Genomic DNA, 15,988 nt, shown 5'->3' on the forward strand with positions numbered 1-15,988 from the left:
CTGACGAGCTGACCAGACAGTATTCGTAGCCAGTATCTTGGAGAATGGTATGCATCGACATCCTTGCTGCTCGCATCGGAAAGTGGCCATGCCGAAGATCTTGAAGGGAACTCAGACTTCAGGCGCTACCAATGATGGGCTAGATCGCCTTACAACTCTGGCCATACCACTTTACGTTCAGCAGAATCTCAGGGATCTACGAGCCTCACAGAATCTAAAGTTGGATCCGGAGTACGGCATTCGTTAAGTTATGGCGCGCGGGCCGCACATCTCACACAGGGAGCTTCGGCTCCGGCCGCCCCGTGCTCCCAACCCTCCGGGCCATCATGTAGCAGGCGTTCTAGGCCATTATGAGCCGATGTCGACGTCAGTTAACAAGACATTGAACCTTCCGATGGCTCTAGTCGAGCTGTGTATCATGGATCACCGATCGTCGAGCTTAAATGAATATTGGCCCCGTAGCCATGCTCCTTGGCTATGAGGAAAGACAAGTGCAAAGACAGCTGAACACAGCGAGACGTGTGCTGAGAGATTGTCTTGAATGAAGGTGGTGTTGCCATTTGCCGCGCTTGTGGTGCTATGGAGACGTTCCAGAAGAGTCTAGATGCGGTCTTGGAATACAACTACCGAAATGCCTACCGACCGGGAGGGATTGTATCCGTTGCCTGATAACATTAGCTGCCCAAGGATCGAGGCCAATGGAATTTCAACATTGGGTGTTGTGACACTGATGGGAGTGAGACATGAGGTTTTCCATTGTTACCATCCTCAACGGATGGGGCCATCTACCCTTGAATTCCCTTTGACCATTTGACCCATGATCTCTGAACCCTCTGACCAAATCACTCTGCTGTGGTTGACACTATTGATACTGATTGAGCGATGTGCAGGTCTTGATGGGTTATGTTTATTGAGTGTGTTCCAACACCAGAAAGGCGGGTGACGACTGGAAGATGACGAGGGGAACGAGAATAGACGCAGAGGTAGAAGAGCACGAAAGAGAGGATGTCAGTATGTCAAGCCACACTGCACGGTAGATGGTTGTTATCTATACAGAAAGCAGTCATTCTTGTAGGTAGGTAGGTAGGTGAGCATTAACAGCCAGTTTGACGCCCGTTCTGGTGGCTGTTGAATGTCTATAGGAAGGTAGATTTACCCTCACCGGCCAGTCCCTGCTTGTGCAGGTTAAGCGATTTAAGCGACAAGACTCATCTTGACGATCCTTCGTGCTGAGCGTGTTCTCTCCGCAGAGATGGAGGCTGGAAACGAGAGAACCAACACCCGGTTACAGTGAACCAGTGACAACACTGGACCCTGGGCTCGGAAACGGACATTGCATAAAAGTAAATTGTGCGCTGGATTGATTCTGAACCTATGCAACATAGCTTCGAACATGCTATTCATAAAATTTTACAGATGGCTTGTGCTGAAGCCTTCGTCTAGGTAGGTCAGTAGGCGGATCAAGACTGGGATCAACTCCCGGCCTATTTCTTCACGACACAGGAACTGTTTAAACAAGTGTAAGTGGCACAAGAATGCGCACCTAGCGTCAGACATGGCAGAACATATAATCATATGCTGGAAAAGGCTCGTTGATTCCCTGGCGTCTAAGAAATTCGTGTTATACATCGTGCTCAAACACCCCCCAACACCGTCTAATCCTTCTTCAAGGGCAAGAACGTCTCCTCAATACCGTCTCTGGTGATGATGACCATTTGGAGGTTGTCGCCGACCTCGATGTGACGCTCCACCGCACCGTCAAAGGCATCCTTGATCAGGGTCTCGACCTCGGCCCGTGTCAGGGGACGTCGCTCCCGCTCCTTGAGCTCGTGGCCCTCTCCGCTGCCGGGGATGTACTGGTTCTTGAAGTTGACCTGATTGTCCAGGAAGGGCATGATCAGACTGCCCGCAGCACCGCCCGCACGGCACTGCTCCCGCTCGTAGCTGCCGACGGGGTCGTAGGAATACACGGCACCCTTGCCCTCCTCATCCAGACCGCCGAGCATCGCGTGCGAGTAGTAAGGGAAGAATCGCTTCTGGTAGAGCACTGTGGAGAGGCGCTTGGCGCAGGCGTTGACCGTCATGGGCTTGCCGTGGCGGTAACGGTAGATCTTGCAGATGGTGTCGAGGTGGTCGCGGAGGGCCTCGCCGTCGGCAGCGAAGCCGACAACCGAGAGAACTAGTGTGGCGTCGTCCTGGGAAGCTGTGGTGCCGCCGATCTTGAAGACCTTGGGGGACATGCGAGAGTTGATGCTGTATCCGCTGGTGTGGCGGGTGTCGCCGGCCATGATGGTGAAGTCGGCGCCAGAGATGGCGAGGGTCGAGCCGCCATTGTCGGTGTAGCTATTGCAGTGTCAGAAAGGAGCTCAAACATTCGGGCGGAGGGCGATATACGGGTTGAATCGATGTTCTCGAAACTCGCCGTTGTTGGTCTTGGGAGCATCGGAGAAGGAGTAGTTGGGCCCGTTCATGAGGGGGTTCTGGCTGAACATGGCAGCCATGATTACGGTCCTGTCCTGGAGGATATGGAGAGGTCGAAAAGTAGAAAATTCCGCGATGTGCAGGGTCGATGGGATCGGATTCGGTGGTTGATGTTTGGTGGTTGATACTGCCTTGTGCCTTAGCTGAGGTGGTCGACGACGCACGCGTCAAGCTTGCAGCCTTGCCGACGCTTGGAGCTGGGGTAGCTCACGATGACTAAGCTGGAACGACAGGGGTTCACCTCCTAACACGCAGTTCGTCATTTCCATCGTGGGTGCGTCCAGCCTCCAATTTGGGAAACGAATTTGTTGACATTGTTGCTTCAAGCTTCAGTATTTGTCTTGATTTCATCTGCGGTCGTCGCGCCGCTCACACGTCCAACATGACGGCCGATATCCGCTCCAAGGCACTGCAGAAGATAGCTTCGCTGTCTGCGACTAGCTCCACGACGTCGTTCGACCGATCCGACCTTGACCGGCTTTGTAGGGCATGCCATGCAGGATCCAAGAGCAAGGACTATGTCAATGGCTACCAGAACAAGAGCTCGCTAGGACGGGTTCCTATGGTGGGTTTGCCATAGATTTTGAGCTACTCTGTCGGAAGCTAACCCTTGTATTGTAGTCTATCCGCGAGTTCGAGGTCCTGATCGCATTGTGTAAGACGGCGCCAAAGATCAAGTCCAGCCAGAGCGCACAGAGGCTCTCCTACCAACTGTTCCCGTACATACTCGAAGCGCACATCCAGGTTTTCGTTCCGTCGCCCTTCTTCCGAAAGATCGATCCGTCTCCGACCGAAGCACTCGCTTTCCATGTGACAGGGGCTCTGTTGGCACTTGGCATCAACTACGATGAGCTCCAGGAGAACGTCGCCGATAAGATCTGGGCATTTGTGAACTCTTGCAGACGAGCTACCGAGAGTATTCTGTCTCCCCAAGCCGGAGACCCTGACAACCCCCACCTCGAGGACGCGATTCGAACTGCAACAATTGCTGTTGCGCTGCTTGGATTCCTCGATGCCGCGGCCGCCCAGGCAGATTTCTGGAGGGCTGGAGGTCGGCTTGCTCTGATCCAGAAGATCAGAGAGCTTCTTTCAGAACCCTTCCTTGTCGCAGTCGAAACGGCCCTCTCAACTATCCGTAACTGCCATAGCCAGGATCGCGAGGTTAAGGAATGGAAGAGATATCTGCGCCAGTATGCGTCGTCCGGACGACCCCTGGGAGCCATGCTTCTACACCGAAGCTTCGCATGGCTAGTTGTCGCAAGTACCTCGCTGATGTCCCAGGACCCTCGTGCCCTGCGTAAGAAGCATATTCTGGACATCTACATCTCGAAAGGCGACAAGTTACGCCCAGACTCACAAGTCCATGAGGCTGACTTCCGGACTGTCGAGGCCTATGCCAGCTTCGCCATTGAAGAGATCCAGTATATCGAAGCTGGTGCCGACTTCATCCGTATGGGATCGCCTGACCAACAGAGCCTGGCTTATGCCGTCAAGGCTGCCGCTCTCATCGCCTATTTCAACTGTGCCCTCTTGAATGAAGAGGCCGCTGACTCGGAGATTCTTATGACCTGGCTTCAAGAGACCCTGGATGACTCTGTGCAGATGGCGGACCCGACTCTGGCCTCAGCCGCGCTGCGCTGCTTGGCTTTGATCTGCCAGATCTCGCCAACTTTCTCGTCAAACGTGAGCCGAATCCTGCCACGATTCATCGTCCAGGATGCCCCCCAAAGGGATATTGTCAAGATTGCCTCCAACAGCCTGGCATACGTGCTCAAGATGCTTTCCAAGGATGCTGTCATCAGCACCCTCTACACCTTGGGCAATGTGCTCAGCCCTGGCTCTGAGCAGGCATTCACCAATGGCCAAGTGGATGGAACAGCCAGCGATGGGGCCCTCAACCCTATTTATACCAACCGTCAGTCCATTGGCAGCTCGATTTCCCTCCAGATGTATGGCGAGGAGGAAACTGCGGTAGTCTCTGGCAACGTTGTGCAGACCATCTGCGGAATCGCTGCTGCCTTCAAGGATGAGAAGATTACCGCCCTTGCTCAGTCCATGTTACAACAGAAGCTCGAGAAGGTGAACACTGGTGTAGATGCTCGCATCATCAGTGGAGCAGCTGCTTTGGCCTTGGAGGGTGGACAACTTGAGTTCCGCTCTCTGCTCAAGCTCTTCACCAGACTTTGCCATACTGGCGTCGTGGAGAACCAGCTGTTCCTCCTGGAAGCTGTAAGTGCGATCCATTCTGTTAATATCAACTCACTAACAACTGTAGGTGAGGAACGCTCGCACCTTCATCTCTGCCAACCTCCGGCGCGACTCTCAGCTCTTTGATATCTACTTGGAGCACCTGCTAGACAGCATCATTGGTCTCGGTGATGCTCACTCAACCAGTCATGCCAAGGAATCTGACGTGCAGATGGCTGCCAAGGAGATTGCTGAGCTTCTGCACCCCCTGGCAACCTTCATGGCCAGCAATGACTTTGCTTCTGAGCCTGTTACTGATGACGAGACCTACTCTCTGCTTCGAGATGCCTGGTTCAACATTGTGGTCCATGGATTCACCACCAACACAGACCGTGGCAAGCAGTATCTCAATGAGTTGAGGATCATTGCCATTCACTCTCCACCCCTTGTCGCGGATCAACGAGGCGAGCAGGTTGAAAGTGACATTGAACTCAATACCGTTCTGCGACGAGGCTTTAGCAACGACCGGGAGTCGTTGCAGAAGAAGCTTCTGAGCGACCTCGTTCCTAGCAAGGCCAACGAGATTAAGAGTCTGAGTTACCGCAAGGTCATCTTCTTGCAGGCTGCGTACCTCATGGAATACCTCCGCGCCGACTCGGGCGACTGCACCAAGGTTGTGTCTTACTTCCTGGAGCCAAGCATGTCAAAGGGCGACGTTAGCAGTGCCATGGAGGGTGTTGGTGCTGCCGTTGTTGACAGATACATTGACAAGACCCTGGCAGGAGGCGAGGCGACTTTCTCTGCTCAGTACGCCGCTGAGCAGCTTGCAACGATCTTTTGTAGCTGCTGTCACCGCATTGAGCGAGTCCAGCAAGCCGCATTTGCCTGTGCAGACCGGATTCTTCATGAGATCCCTGCGGCTCTTTGCCACAGATCTTCTCTGTTTGCTTTGCTGGAGCTCCTTTCTCTCATGTGGTCTAGCTGCTTGGAGGCCGAGACGGATCTGTATGATCCTCGGTCCATCTTTGAATCTGAGCTTGGGGGTGTGACTGTCCAACTGTCAGATGACTACGATTTCCGAAGGTGGACAGTGGATGTTCTCAACCGCAAAGCCAAGGTTTGGGTCAACGCTGCCATCAACTTGGCTCCTCTCGACGTCAAGGGGCTTCTGCAGACCTATCTCTCCGAATTCAGCGACGAAGGGGCCTACGGTCATGTTTCTCTTGGGCGATCGTTTGCTCTTGAACTTGGCTCTATCATCCCTTCGACGGACAACCGACTGCAGTCGATGGACAAGATCGGTAACTCGAGCATCAACACGGCATCGGATTTTGTGGCACAGTACACAACTCGCCAAGAGTACCGATACGGCGAGACCCTTCCGGACCGCGGCACAGAGCTGATCAGCTTCATGAATCATAACCGCCGCTTGTCCTTCGTGCAGTCATCTGTGAAGGAGAGCGCCAACGCAACCACTGCGCTTGCTCATGTCGAGGCTAGAATTCTGAGCAAGAAGAGTGCTGCCATCACCGAGGTCCGAGAAATTCTTCGGAGGGCAGCAGCTCTGCTGTGTCGCACCGAGAAGGACGAGGCTGCTATTGCCCATTACCTCGTGAGCATCCCGTTCGCTCTGTTCACTAAGCAGTCTATCAAGCTGGGAGTTTCTCTATGGCTTGGTGTGATGAACGAAAACCCAAGACTGGAACCGAAGCTTTTGAACGAGATCGCTCAGCAATGGGAGTTCACACTCACCAGAAAGGTTGGCTTGTTCAGCCCGACTTTGAACCATATCGACCCCTTCTTCTTGAAGGAGGAGTTCGCGCCTAGCGAGCTGGATGCGCTGGCAAAGAAGAAGCAACTTGTGCATGACATTCTCTCACCTCATGTTCGACTCCTTCAGTTCTTCGCCAGTCACTTCAACGCTACGAGGCATGGAAGCCCCGACATCCAGAGAGTGTTCCTGAGAATGCTTGATCTGACGCTCGATGCTATCAAGCAGTCTGCAACCCACCCCATGGCCCGAGAGATTCGATTCTCTATCGTTCTGTTTGGTCTCCGAGTTCTGCGAACTAGCAATACTCTCAAACCGGGTGCGCAATGGAGACTCAAGGAAAGACTCTTGTCGGCTGGCCTGGCCTGGTTCAAATATTCACCAAAATGGTCGTTTGGAAGCAACATCCTTCAGATGAAGACCGAGATCCGACTCCTCTCGGATGTCCTCGCGGCTTTGCAGCAAGTCTCTTTCATTAGCGCTCCGGCTGCTGGCAACACCAAGTCACTCCAGGCCAAGGAGCAGCTACTTGATCTATTGGTCAGGAACGAGCAGTCTCGTCTGGCCGTCTGGGTCAACCCTCTCAACACGGCGGCAGGCCAGTCATTGGCTCCGGCAGCTAACAAGGCGGCGACAGAGGCTGCGCTTATGCCTCTTGTGCGAACGGCCTGGTGGCAGGATCCTGCTATTGCTCTTGAGCTGGCGGCTAGGTTCCCATCCCCTCGCCTTCAGCGTGATATCAGGTTCCTTCTTCTTACTATGCCGGAGAAGGCTGTCTCTGAGCCTGAAGCTCTGCACCTGATCTTTGGAGGACTCCTCCCCGAAGATGTTGCCCTGCAGCACCTCAAGGTATGTTTTAAACATGGTCATCTCTGGGTATACCAACTAACTCTGATAGTATCTTCTGTACTGGGAGCCTGTGAACCCTGTCACAGCCGTTACCATGTTCTTGCCGGCCTACGAGGACCATCCTTTCACTATCCAGTACGCTATGCGTGCTCTTGAGAGCCACTCGGTAGATGTCACTTTCTTCTACGTCCCCCAGATTGTCCAGTCGCTTCGATATGATGCCCTAGGCTACGTGCAGCGATACATTCTCGAAACCGCCCAGTTCTCTCAGTTGTTTGCCCATCAGATCATCTGGAACATGAAGGCCAACTCGTACAAGGATGATGATGCCCAGATCCCAGATGAGATCAAGCCAACTCTGGACACGGTCATGGGCAAGATGGTTGATAGCTTTGCGGTTGAGGACCGAGACTTTTACGAGCGAGAGTTTGCATTCTTTGACGAGGTGACTGGCATCTCGGGCAAGCTCAAGCCTTATATCAAGCGATCTAAGCCCGAGAAGAAGCAGAAGATCGAGGAGGAGCTGCGCAAGATCAAGGTCGAGGTCGGTGTCTATCTGCCCAGTAACCCCGACGGCGTGGTTATTGGTATCGACCGCAAGTCGGGTAAACCCCTGCAGAGTCACGCCAAGGCGCCGTACATGGCGACGTTCCGCATCAAGAAGAACAAGGGCGGCGCGACAGAGGTGGACGAGATGATGGAGGAGCAGGACGGAGAGGACCACGAGACCCCTGAGGAGACGGTTGAAGTGTGGCAGTCTGCCATCTTCAAGGTCGGTGATGACTGTCGACAGGACGTGTTGGCTCTCCAGATGATTGCGGCGTTCCGAGGCATCTTCCACGATGTCGGCCTCGACGTCTATGTCTTCCCCTACCGAGTCACGGCCACGGCCCCTGGTTGCGGTGTCATTGACGTGCTGCCAAACTCCATCTCGCGAGACATGCTCGGTCGCGAGGCTGTCAACGGCCTGTACGACTACTTCATCTCCAAGTACGGCAACGAGAACTCGCTCCGGTTCCAGCGCGCCCGCAGCAACTTTGTCAAGTCGATGGCGGCCTACTCGGTCATCTCGTACCTCCTCCAGTTCAAGGATCGTCACAACGGCAACATCATGATCGACGACGCCGGGCACATCCTGCACATCGACTTTGGCTTCTGCTTCGACATTGCCCCCGGTGGCATCAAGTTTGAGCGCGCCCCCTTCAAGCTCACCACCGAGATGGTGGCGGTCATGGGCGGCTCCATGGACCACCAGAGCTTCAAGGCCTTTGAGGAGCTCTGCGTCAAGGCCTTCCTGGCTAGTCGGCAGTACTGCGAGAAGCTCAGCCAGATCGTCTGGCTCATGATGGACAGCGGCCTGCCTTGCTTCCGCCCTGAGAGCGTCAAGCACTTCCGGGAGCGCTTCGTGCTGGACAAGAGTGAGCGAGATGCGGCAAACTTTATGAAGCACCTCATCAAGACAAGCTACTCGAGCTACAGCACGGGCATCTACGACCAGTTCCAGCTCCTGACCAACGGCATTCCCTATTAAGGATAAGCGACGGGGAGGAGACGCAGGCGGACTGGCTGTGGTGGCGAGATATTATGGCGATACGCCCTCTCTATCTAGTTCTTTCCGACTTTTAAAAGATGGTCAAATACAAGAACCATCATAGCTCTACCTACTGTAATTAGTCTTGTTTCTTTTCTATAATAGTACACAACCCTTTCACCAATATCCAAAGCAAACAAGACACGACACGGTCCACACTATCCTACACACTCGTCCTAGATCCCATTCTATCAAGGGCAGCCCAGCCATGATATGATGACGAGATTAGTTCAGTTGAGTCTACTACTACAAGGCATCCGGGGAGCCGGCCCCTCTGACCTCCTCGCTTAGACGCAAGGTAAATGAGACGGATATTCTCCGCTCTCACTCACGGGCGCTGCCGAACCCACCTCATTTCGCCTTTGCAGCGGACCCTTTGAGCATGTGGGTCGGGGCGTTGTAGCTGGTGTAGTCGACATGGACAAAGGCCCTGTCGACGATGGGGACAGACTCGAGGAAGTAGGTGAGAACCTCGCTGAGGTCGTGGCTGTCCTTCAGGGGCGTGGCGGCAGAGAGGACAATGTCGACCTCGACAAAGAGCTTATCTCCGGCATGATAGGCGCGCAGGTTCTGGATCTGGCGGATAGCCGTCGCGAATCGCATCGTGAGGTACAGCAGCAGGTTACGCTCGTCGGGCTGAGCTGAGAAGCCCGAGAGGTTGCGGACGTGGTGGGCCGACGTCTCGCTCCAGTTGAAGATGACCACCATGGAAAGGAGCAGGCCGCCGACAGCGTCAAGCCACCAGATACGTCCATAGAAACCGACTGAAGGAAACAAGGATTAGCAGGGGTTCATGGTGCAGCTCAGGGATGCGGATGCAGCGGTCCGATCGCGCATCGCGGGCTGCGGCTACTCACTAATCGGGAACAAGATGGAGCCCGTGTTGAAGATTACATCTGTCTTGGCGTCTTCGGCCCTGCAGCCATGGTCAGATCTTGGCCGCGCACGTGTGTGATGTAGGCACTGTAACATGAGACTTACAAGGCTCGCACGCTCGAGTTCCTGACGACACGGCACCAGACCCAGCAGGCGCCCTTGATGACAATGGTGGAAACCATGATGGCGATGGCGGGGATACCGAGCTCGAGGATGTGGTGCGCAGGGTCCATGAGGCGCTGGATACACTCAAGGCCTACCTGGAAGAAACAGGTGATCATGATGATGGAGAAGACGAGTACACCGAGAGGTTCAAGCCTAGAAACACGGGTTAGACTTGGTTCTGGGCAGTAACCACACACGAGTAGGACCTACTTTCGACGACCGACAGGGTAACTGTACTGGTCCTGGTGACTGGCCGAGATGAGACGTGTAGTTATCCAAACGATGACGGTACTGAGAAAGTCAAGCACAGCGTCGACCAAACTAGCTAAGACGGACATGGAGGGAACGGAAACAATGACGGCAAGCTTTCCAGCCAGGAGGATGGCGTTGGCGATAAAGTTGACCCAGATAGCCAGAGTCACAATTGGGTCATCGCTGTCGACTTCAGCGTCCTCCAACCATGGCAAGTTGGGCTTGGGGCCTGCGCCGTCTTCCTGGCTGGCAGGCGCTGGAGGCGGCTCGTCGTCCTCATCGTCGTCTCCGGCCTGGCGCTGAAGCATTGGCAGGCTCTCAGAGGAGCGAAAGATGTCCTTGGGCGTGCGAGTCGCGGGGAGCTTAGTGGAAGAGTTGTTCGCCTTGACGGTGCCGTAGGATCCTGGGGTAAAGGATGCCGGGGTCGAGCCGTTCATGGGGGGCGAGTCGGAGGTTGTGGATGGCTCCTCGTTGATGGTGTCCGGTACATCAATGGGCCGGAAGGCCGAGGCCTCCAGCTCGGTCTGGTATTCGTTGAGAAGCTCATGGGGAATGGCCGAGTCGAGGAGAGCATCAATGTAGAGGTATTGCTGGATTAGCTCGTTGGTACGTTCGTAGTATTCGCGCCTATCGCGCCTTTGGTCAGCTCCAGCCCGAAACAGTGACCGTCCATTTACGGCAATGTGGACTCACAGGGGCTTGGACATGGAGGCCAGCTCTTCCTCTGGTTTCCAGTACTGTTCCCAGCGATATCGGGGGTTGCTTCGACCGATGAGCTTTGCGCTGCGGTTCTGGGGTCCATTGAGCAGCTGGGTGAGGCGGCGCTCGTCGCTGAGCAGCCTGCCAAGCTCGTCGTTGTCGTGAGGGCGAACATGGAGAAGCGCCGTCTCCTCGTCGTCTGGGCCCATCCAAAAGGGCGTTGTCGGATGAGAGTGGTGAGAGTGGTGCGAGTGCAGAGAGCCAGTTACGCTCTGCATGCTCTGGGTAGAGCGACTGCGGATGAGGGACTGGAGATGGCCGCTACGAGTGCCCAGGGGATTGTGGCTCTCATCGTTGGAGAGCAGCGAAGGCCGCCTCAAATGGCTTGGCCTAGAAGGGCTAGGAGAGCTCATGGTCGCGAGCACAATGGTCGCGCCTAGAGGAAAGAGGCGCCGAAGGGAGCTGGCGCAAGGAGAGGAGAGAAGAGGAGAGGGGTAACAAACAAAAACAAGGTTGAGGTTGGCGCAGTTGAAGAAAAAAAAAGAGTTGGGGAAGATGAAACTGAAGCTGAAGCAAACCTAAGCTAGCAGTGAGGAGAGGAGGAGCTCTTGGTGTTTTTCCGATTCTCCGAGGCTCAAACACAGAAAAAAGGGTCCAAGTGCAAGTGCGTGCAGAGCAGAGTGTAGTGCCAGCCAGCGGCAAAAAAAGATACAAAACAAGGCTTTCAAGCTTGAGAGCCGGGCCTGGCGAGGAAAAGAAAAAAAAGGGAAAGGGTTGAGAGATTGATTAGATCCAATCCATGCCCGCGATTCGCCCACATGCTGGTTTACTCCGCCACGCCCTGGCCCATAGGCTCTAGACTAGAAAGGCTTCATCTGAGGGGCTGCTTTAGAAGTTGAGAGGGGAGACTTGAGTCGCTCTATAATGGAGCCCCCCGAGGGAGGCCCGGTGGTGGCGGTGAACCTTCTACAAAGTGGCCGTTGCGGCTGCAGAGATGGCGATATCTCGAGGTACACATTTTGGTGTTTTTGGGTGTTTGGCTGCATCTGCGTCATGCATCACGCAAAGCAAAGCAAAGCGAGGCGACTTGCCGGCCCGCCTCCAGCTTCAGCTTCAACAGGTAGCTTAGGTCACCTAGCGATCCACCAGGGGTCTCTTTTCTCCTCTAGCCGGCCGTGCCGGGGGCGCTTGGCGAGTGGGTATGAATGGAGTCATTACCTTATTCATTCTAAGTCAAAAGGTCTCAATGAAACTCGAGATAGACGCAAGCTTAGTACATGTTGACTAAGGCGTGCTATGCCCTGAAAAGCAATTTTCATCCCGTTTTCTTCAATTCAATCGTCAAATCTTTTACCTTATCTCAACTCCATCCCATCCCGCATCCCGTCCCGTCCACCCCATCCAGGAAGTCGGTGTATTAATGGTCCGGTTCAGCTCGCCTCTTCCCAGTTTCCACCATATATGTCAAGGGTTTTACAGCCAGGGGGTTTAAGCCTACCAATGATGTAACAAGAAGGAAGGAGAAAAAAAATACGAGGCTGGCCTTTTGCGCTCGCAACTTTTGCTGCCAACGGGGAAGCACGAAGCTAGGAATGGCATCTGGACTTTAATCGGATGATGTCGCTGGTTGGATGTGACTGGGCAATGATACCGTGCCTCAAACTTCCCGCCAGAAGCCGTCGGAGAGCGGACGTGCTGTGCTTAATCGAGAGGGTACGGCCAAGACCACGGAGACAGTCGGTCATCCATCATCATCATCATGCACACATCACCGTGTAGCATCTCACGCTTAAGCTTCTACGCTGCGTGTTTCAACGGCCTCCGTGGCTTTGCTGCCATGGACTGCATGCACAAGGGCCAACCAACTCAAAGTTGCAACAGCCGCAAGCGCAGGCGCATCATCGGGGTGGCGGGATCATGTCCAATCGCTGGTCAAGTCGCCTCTCTGCTTGACTCTCAGCTGTTGACCATGCAGCAGCTGCTGAGAGTTGAGTTGCTGTTGAATGGATGGCTAGCTGGTGGGAGCGTTGCTGACTGACTTGGCCGCCCTGGCAAAACAAGTTAACCTTCACATGGGGTTTTCCAATCACCATGATCCGACGGCCGGTTTTTGGCTCGTGGGTCTCCGAGATTAGCATTGGACGGTCACATCCATTCCAGCCAAGCCCAGGTGCTGTACGCTGCAAGCCCGCTTACAAACTACAAACACCATGTGGAATTGTTGATTGAGGCTTTCGCCTCGTTCTGATGTTTCAGCGCAGCGCCGTGAGGCGTGCTCGAGCTCGAGAGCCTCTCAACGCCCATTCTTCTAGATATGCGGAATGCAACAATGGCTGCACTCTCTTGTCAACAATCACCCTTGTCCAATCCCTCCAGCACACTGTGCGGCACACATCTAGGTTGTCTCTGTCTTGTCTTGGAACTTAGTGCATCGGAGGGGCAAAAGATCCACCAAGGCCGCGCAATTCATGTGTTTGACGTGCATCGGCATTGTTCAAGCTGCTGCTCTGTCTCACAAGTAAGTCCCCTTCGATATATGGGAACCAACCGGATGCGCACATCGCTTGTCGACGACATCGAGCAGCGGTGATCGAACCCGGGCGAGTGGCTAGCACTAGCACAAGCAATGGATCGAAGAATGCTTCTCAACAAAGTATCCGCGGTGGAGCCCCATGCTTTCCTTTGCCTTTGCCTTGGTTTGGCCCCCAGTTAGTTACCAGGAACATGATCACGATGAACCGTCACCGAGTTCTCCAAAAGAACAAAGTTGGCCGCTTATGACGATGACTGGGTTTGAAGGGGTCAAGGGGGCATAGCCCTTGTTAATAACGGCCGGCGTACAAGAGAGAATCGGCAAGGCTCCGCGACTTGCGGTTTGTCCGCTTGTTCCTTATTGACGTGTTGCAGGGCATGCCCCTTGTTATTGTACATAGGTCCTCCTCAACTCGACGCGCTTGATGACAGCACACACAGCGAGCAACAACAACACACACTCACAGCGATCCTCTTTACTGTACTGTTTGACCCCTGGCCTGGTGGGGACGGGACCTCCTCTGCACCTCCATTGCTACCTACTGTATGGGGCCAACCATACGAAATGTTGCAGGGACCTTGGGGCAGTTGGAGGAAAAGAGAGGGGGTCGCATAAAACTGGAGAAGGGATTCGAAAACAAGCTTCAACCAGCCATGGATCGGGTGACGGGAGCTCGATGCTTGCTTGTGCCTTTAATAGCAGCCAAGTTGAACACGTACCGAATCTCTCCACGTACTGTGTAATGGCGTACCTGCTCCGTCCGCTCGAGGCGGCTCTCGCTCGCTCGGGTTGGGAGTGACGTGAGACGAGCGAGCCGCGCCCGGCACCGGGGGACCAGCTGAATATGCCGTTTTGCATCGAGGCCAGATGTATGCGAGCGAGCCGGCGACCAGGCCAGGAGGCCCCGAGCCGAGCAGATTGAATGAATGATGAGCATCAGCGTGATAATAACGTTTACGGACCGTCAGCCAGCCCACAACTGTCAGCTTGCATCTCAGCTGCCTGCTGGGCTCTGCGACTGCTCAGCCACAATCAAGCCGCTCCAGCCTTATTGCATCCACATTGGATCCCTATACAACACAGCCCTGCCTGTACTCCGTGCAGAAGCGGAAAAGCAAAGCTGCCGTGGCACGGCACACAACCGTCGGAGAGGGAGGCCTTCTGCGGATGGAAGCGTGGAATCCAGCGTGACACTTGTCCCAGGCTCGAGGATGTTTCCAAGTACAATATTCCCTTCTTTCGAGGCGACACCGACGATGGAAGGGCGAGGTGCGAATAATTAACTTCAGGCACACTCTCCTCCCATCCCATACGAATCTCACATCTCCCTCTGCACATCACCGATGGAGAACAGACAAAAGACGGTTGGGCCCCCTGGATGGAGGCAAACATTGGCCAAGTCTTGATCTAAATACGCCGAGCCGGTCCACCTGGAGGACAGGGAGGGGGAGAAGAGCGAGCTGCTGCAGAAGCGCAGCAGGGAAGAAAAGAAAAAAGGAGGGCCCTCGCTCTCTTTTGAGTGAGTGATGATTGTCGACTGACGAGACGCGTACCTGACTTGACCCGATCAGGCCTGAGTTTCTGAGAATATTGGACTCGCTAGCATCGATTCGGCTGCATGGAGGGCATGGCATGGGGGGGTGAGTCCATGTGTCCAGTGTGTGTGAGTGGGAAGCCCGGCCAGGCACCTTCACAGTGCAAGCAGAGTACAGTAATGGATGTGAACGGGCGCACATGGTCGCCGTCGTCGCATCGTATTAAAATTTCCCTTCCCCTTCACGTTGGTCTCGTCCGGGTTGGGCTGGGGCTCTAAACCAAGTTTTTCGTGCAGGACAGAGAGGACACACGCCGTGAAGCCCGAGATTTCCCTTCTCGTGCTGGTTGGTGATCGACAACTCCCTCCTGTAGATCGCACCCCGTTGCAAACGTCAGCGGCAGCAAAGTCGTAGACCAGGGCATGTTTGAAAGAGAGCGACTCGATCCATGATTCCATGATTCCGGAAGATGGAAGGAAAGTCCAAGATCCATCGACAGGCCGGGGTCGGTTCCCGCATGGGGCCATGGCTCCTGTCGAGTGGGAACTCTCTGGTTCGTGTCTCTTTTTGGTTCAGGGCTGCCCGTCGTGTTGTTGTTGCTGTGTTGTTTTTCCATCCACCATGAGCTCCACAAGCTCCATGGATATTGTCAATGGTCCCCTGGCTGGGCCTGGCCTGAACCACCCCGGCCAGCCCAAAGGGAAAAAAAAAGAAAAAGAGGCCACAGCGGGAGCCACGCCCACGTCTTTGAGTTCTTTCAGACAGATCCAATATCCGAAGCCGCCGGGTTGCACCTGGTGGACTTGGCACTTCCGGTGTGCCAGAATAATCACCTTCTTTCCCAACGTGTTGGTTCTTTGACTTGGAATAATATTGGAGGGTCTCTCTCTTTTCCACAACCTGCACAGTATGAGGGACGATCGTCTTCTGCAACTCTCAACGACCTTGCCCATCAACTCCACAACCGTCCCCATTCTTTTTTCCTGACCCTGACGTTATACTGTACTAGTTAGCTTAGATAATGGGCACTGAAATAGAAACCGCAACTC

At 54.4% G+C, this 15,988-nt stretch overlaps 3 protein-coding genes across 3 annotated transcripts; 1 reads left to right on the forward strand and 2 right to left on the reverse strand.

Moving 5' to 3' along the window:
* Positions 1-1,655: 1,655 nt before the first annotated feature.
* On the reverse strand, positions 1,656-2,501 carry MRS44_001136 (uncharacterized protein; the record flags this gene model as incomplete). Its single annotated transcript, XM_046275085.2, has 2 exons — positions 1,656-2,343; positions 2,395-2,501. The coding sequence occupies 2 exons, from the start codon at positions 2,499-2,501 to the stop codon at positions 1,656-1,658; spliced, it is 795 nt and encodes a 264-aa protein (XP_046139038.1).
* Positions 2,502-2,863: 362 nt separating this feature from the next.
* Positions 2,864-8,819, forward strand: MRS44_001137 (uncharacterized protein; the record flags this gene model as incomplete). Its single annotated transcript, XM_046267644.2, has 4 exons — positions 2,864-3,046; positions 3,103-4,710; positions 4,757-7,288; positions 7,338-8,819. 4 exons carry the CDS (start codon positions 2,864-2,866, stop codon positions 8,817-8,819), a joined length of 5,805 nt encoding a protein of 1,934 aa, XP_046139039.1.
* Positions 8,820-9,230: 411 nt separating this feature from the next.
* MRS44_001138 (uncharacterized protein) lies at positions 9,231-11,284 on the reverse strand (the record flags this gene model as incomplete). Its single annotated transcript, XM_046267645.2, has 5 exons — positions 9,231-9,643; positions 9,737-9,795; positions 9,861-10,073; positions 10,131-10,799; positions 10,866-11,284. 5 exons carry the CDS (start codon positions 11,282-11,284, stop codon positions 9,231-9,233), a joined length of 1,773 nt encoding a protein of 590 aa, XP_046139040.1.
* Between the last annotated feature and the right edge of the window lie 4,704 nt (positions 11,285-15,988).

Source organism: Fusarium solani (assembly GCF_023522795.1).
Source record: "Fusarium solani strain SB1 chromosome Unknown bctg00000000, whole genome shotgun sequence".
In the NCBI taxonomy this organism is placed as follows: domain Eukaryota; kingdom Fungi; phylum Ascomycota; class Sordariomycetes; order Hypocreales; family Nectriaceae; genus Fusarium; species Fusarium solani.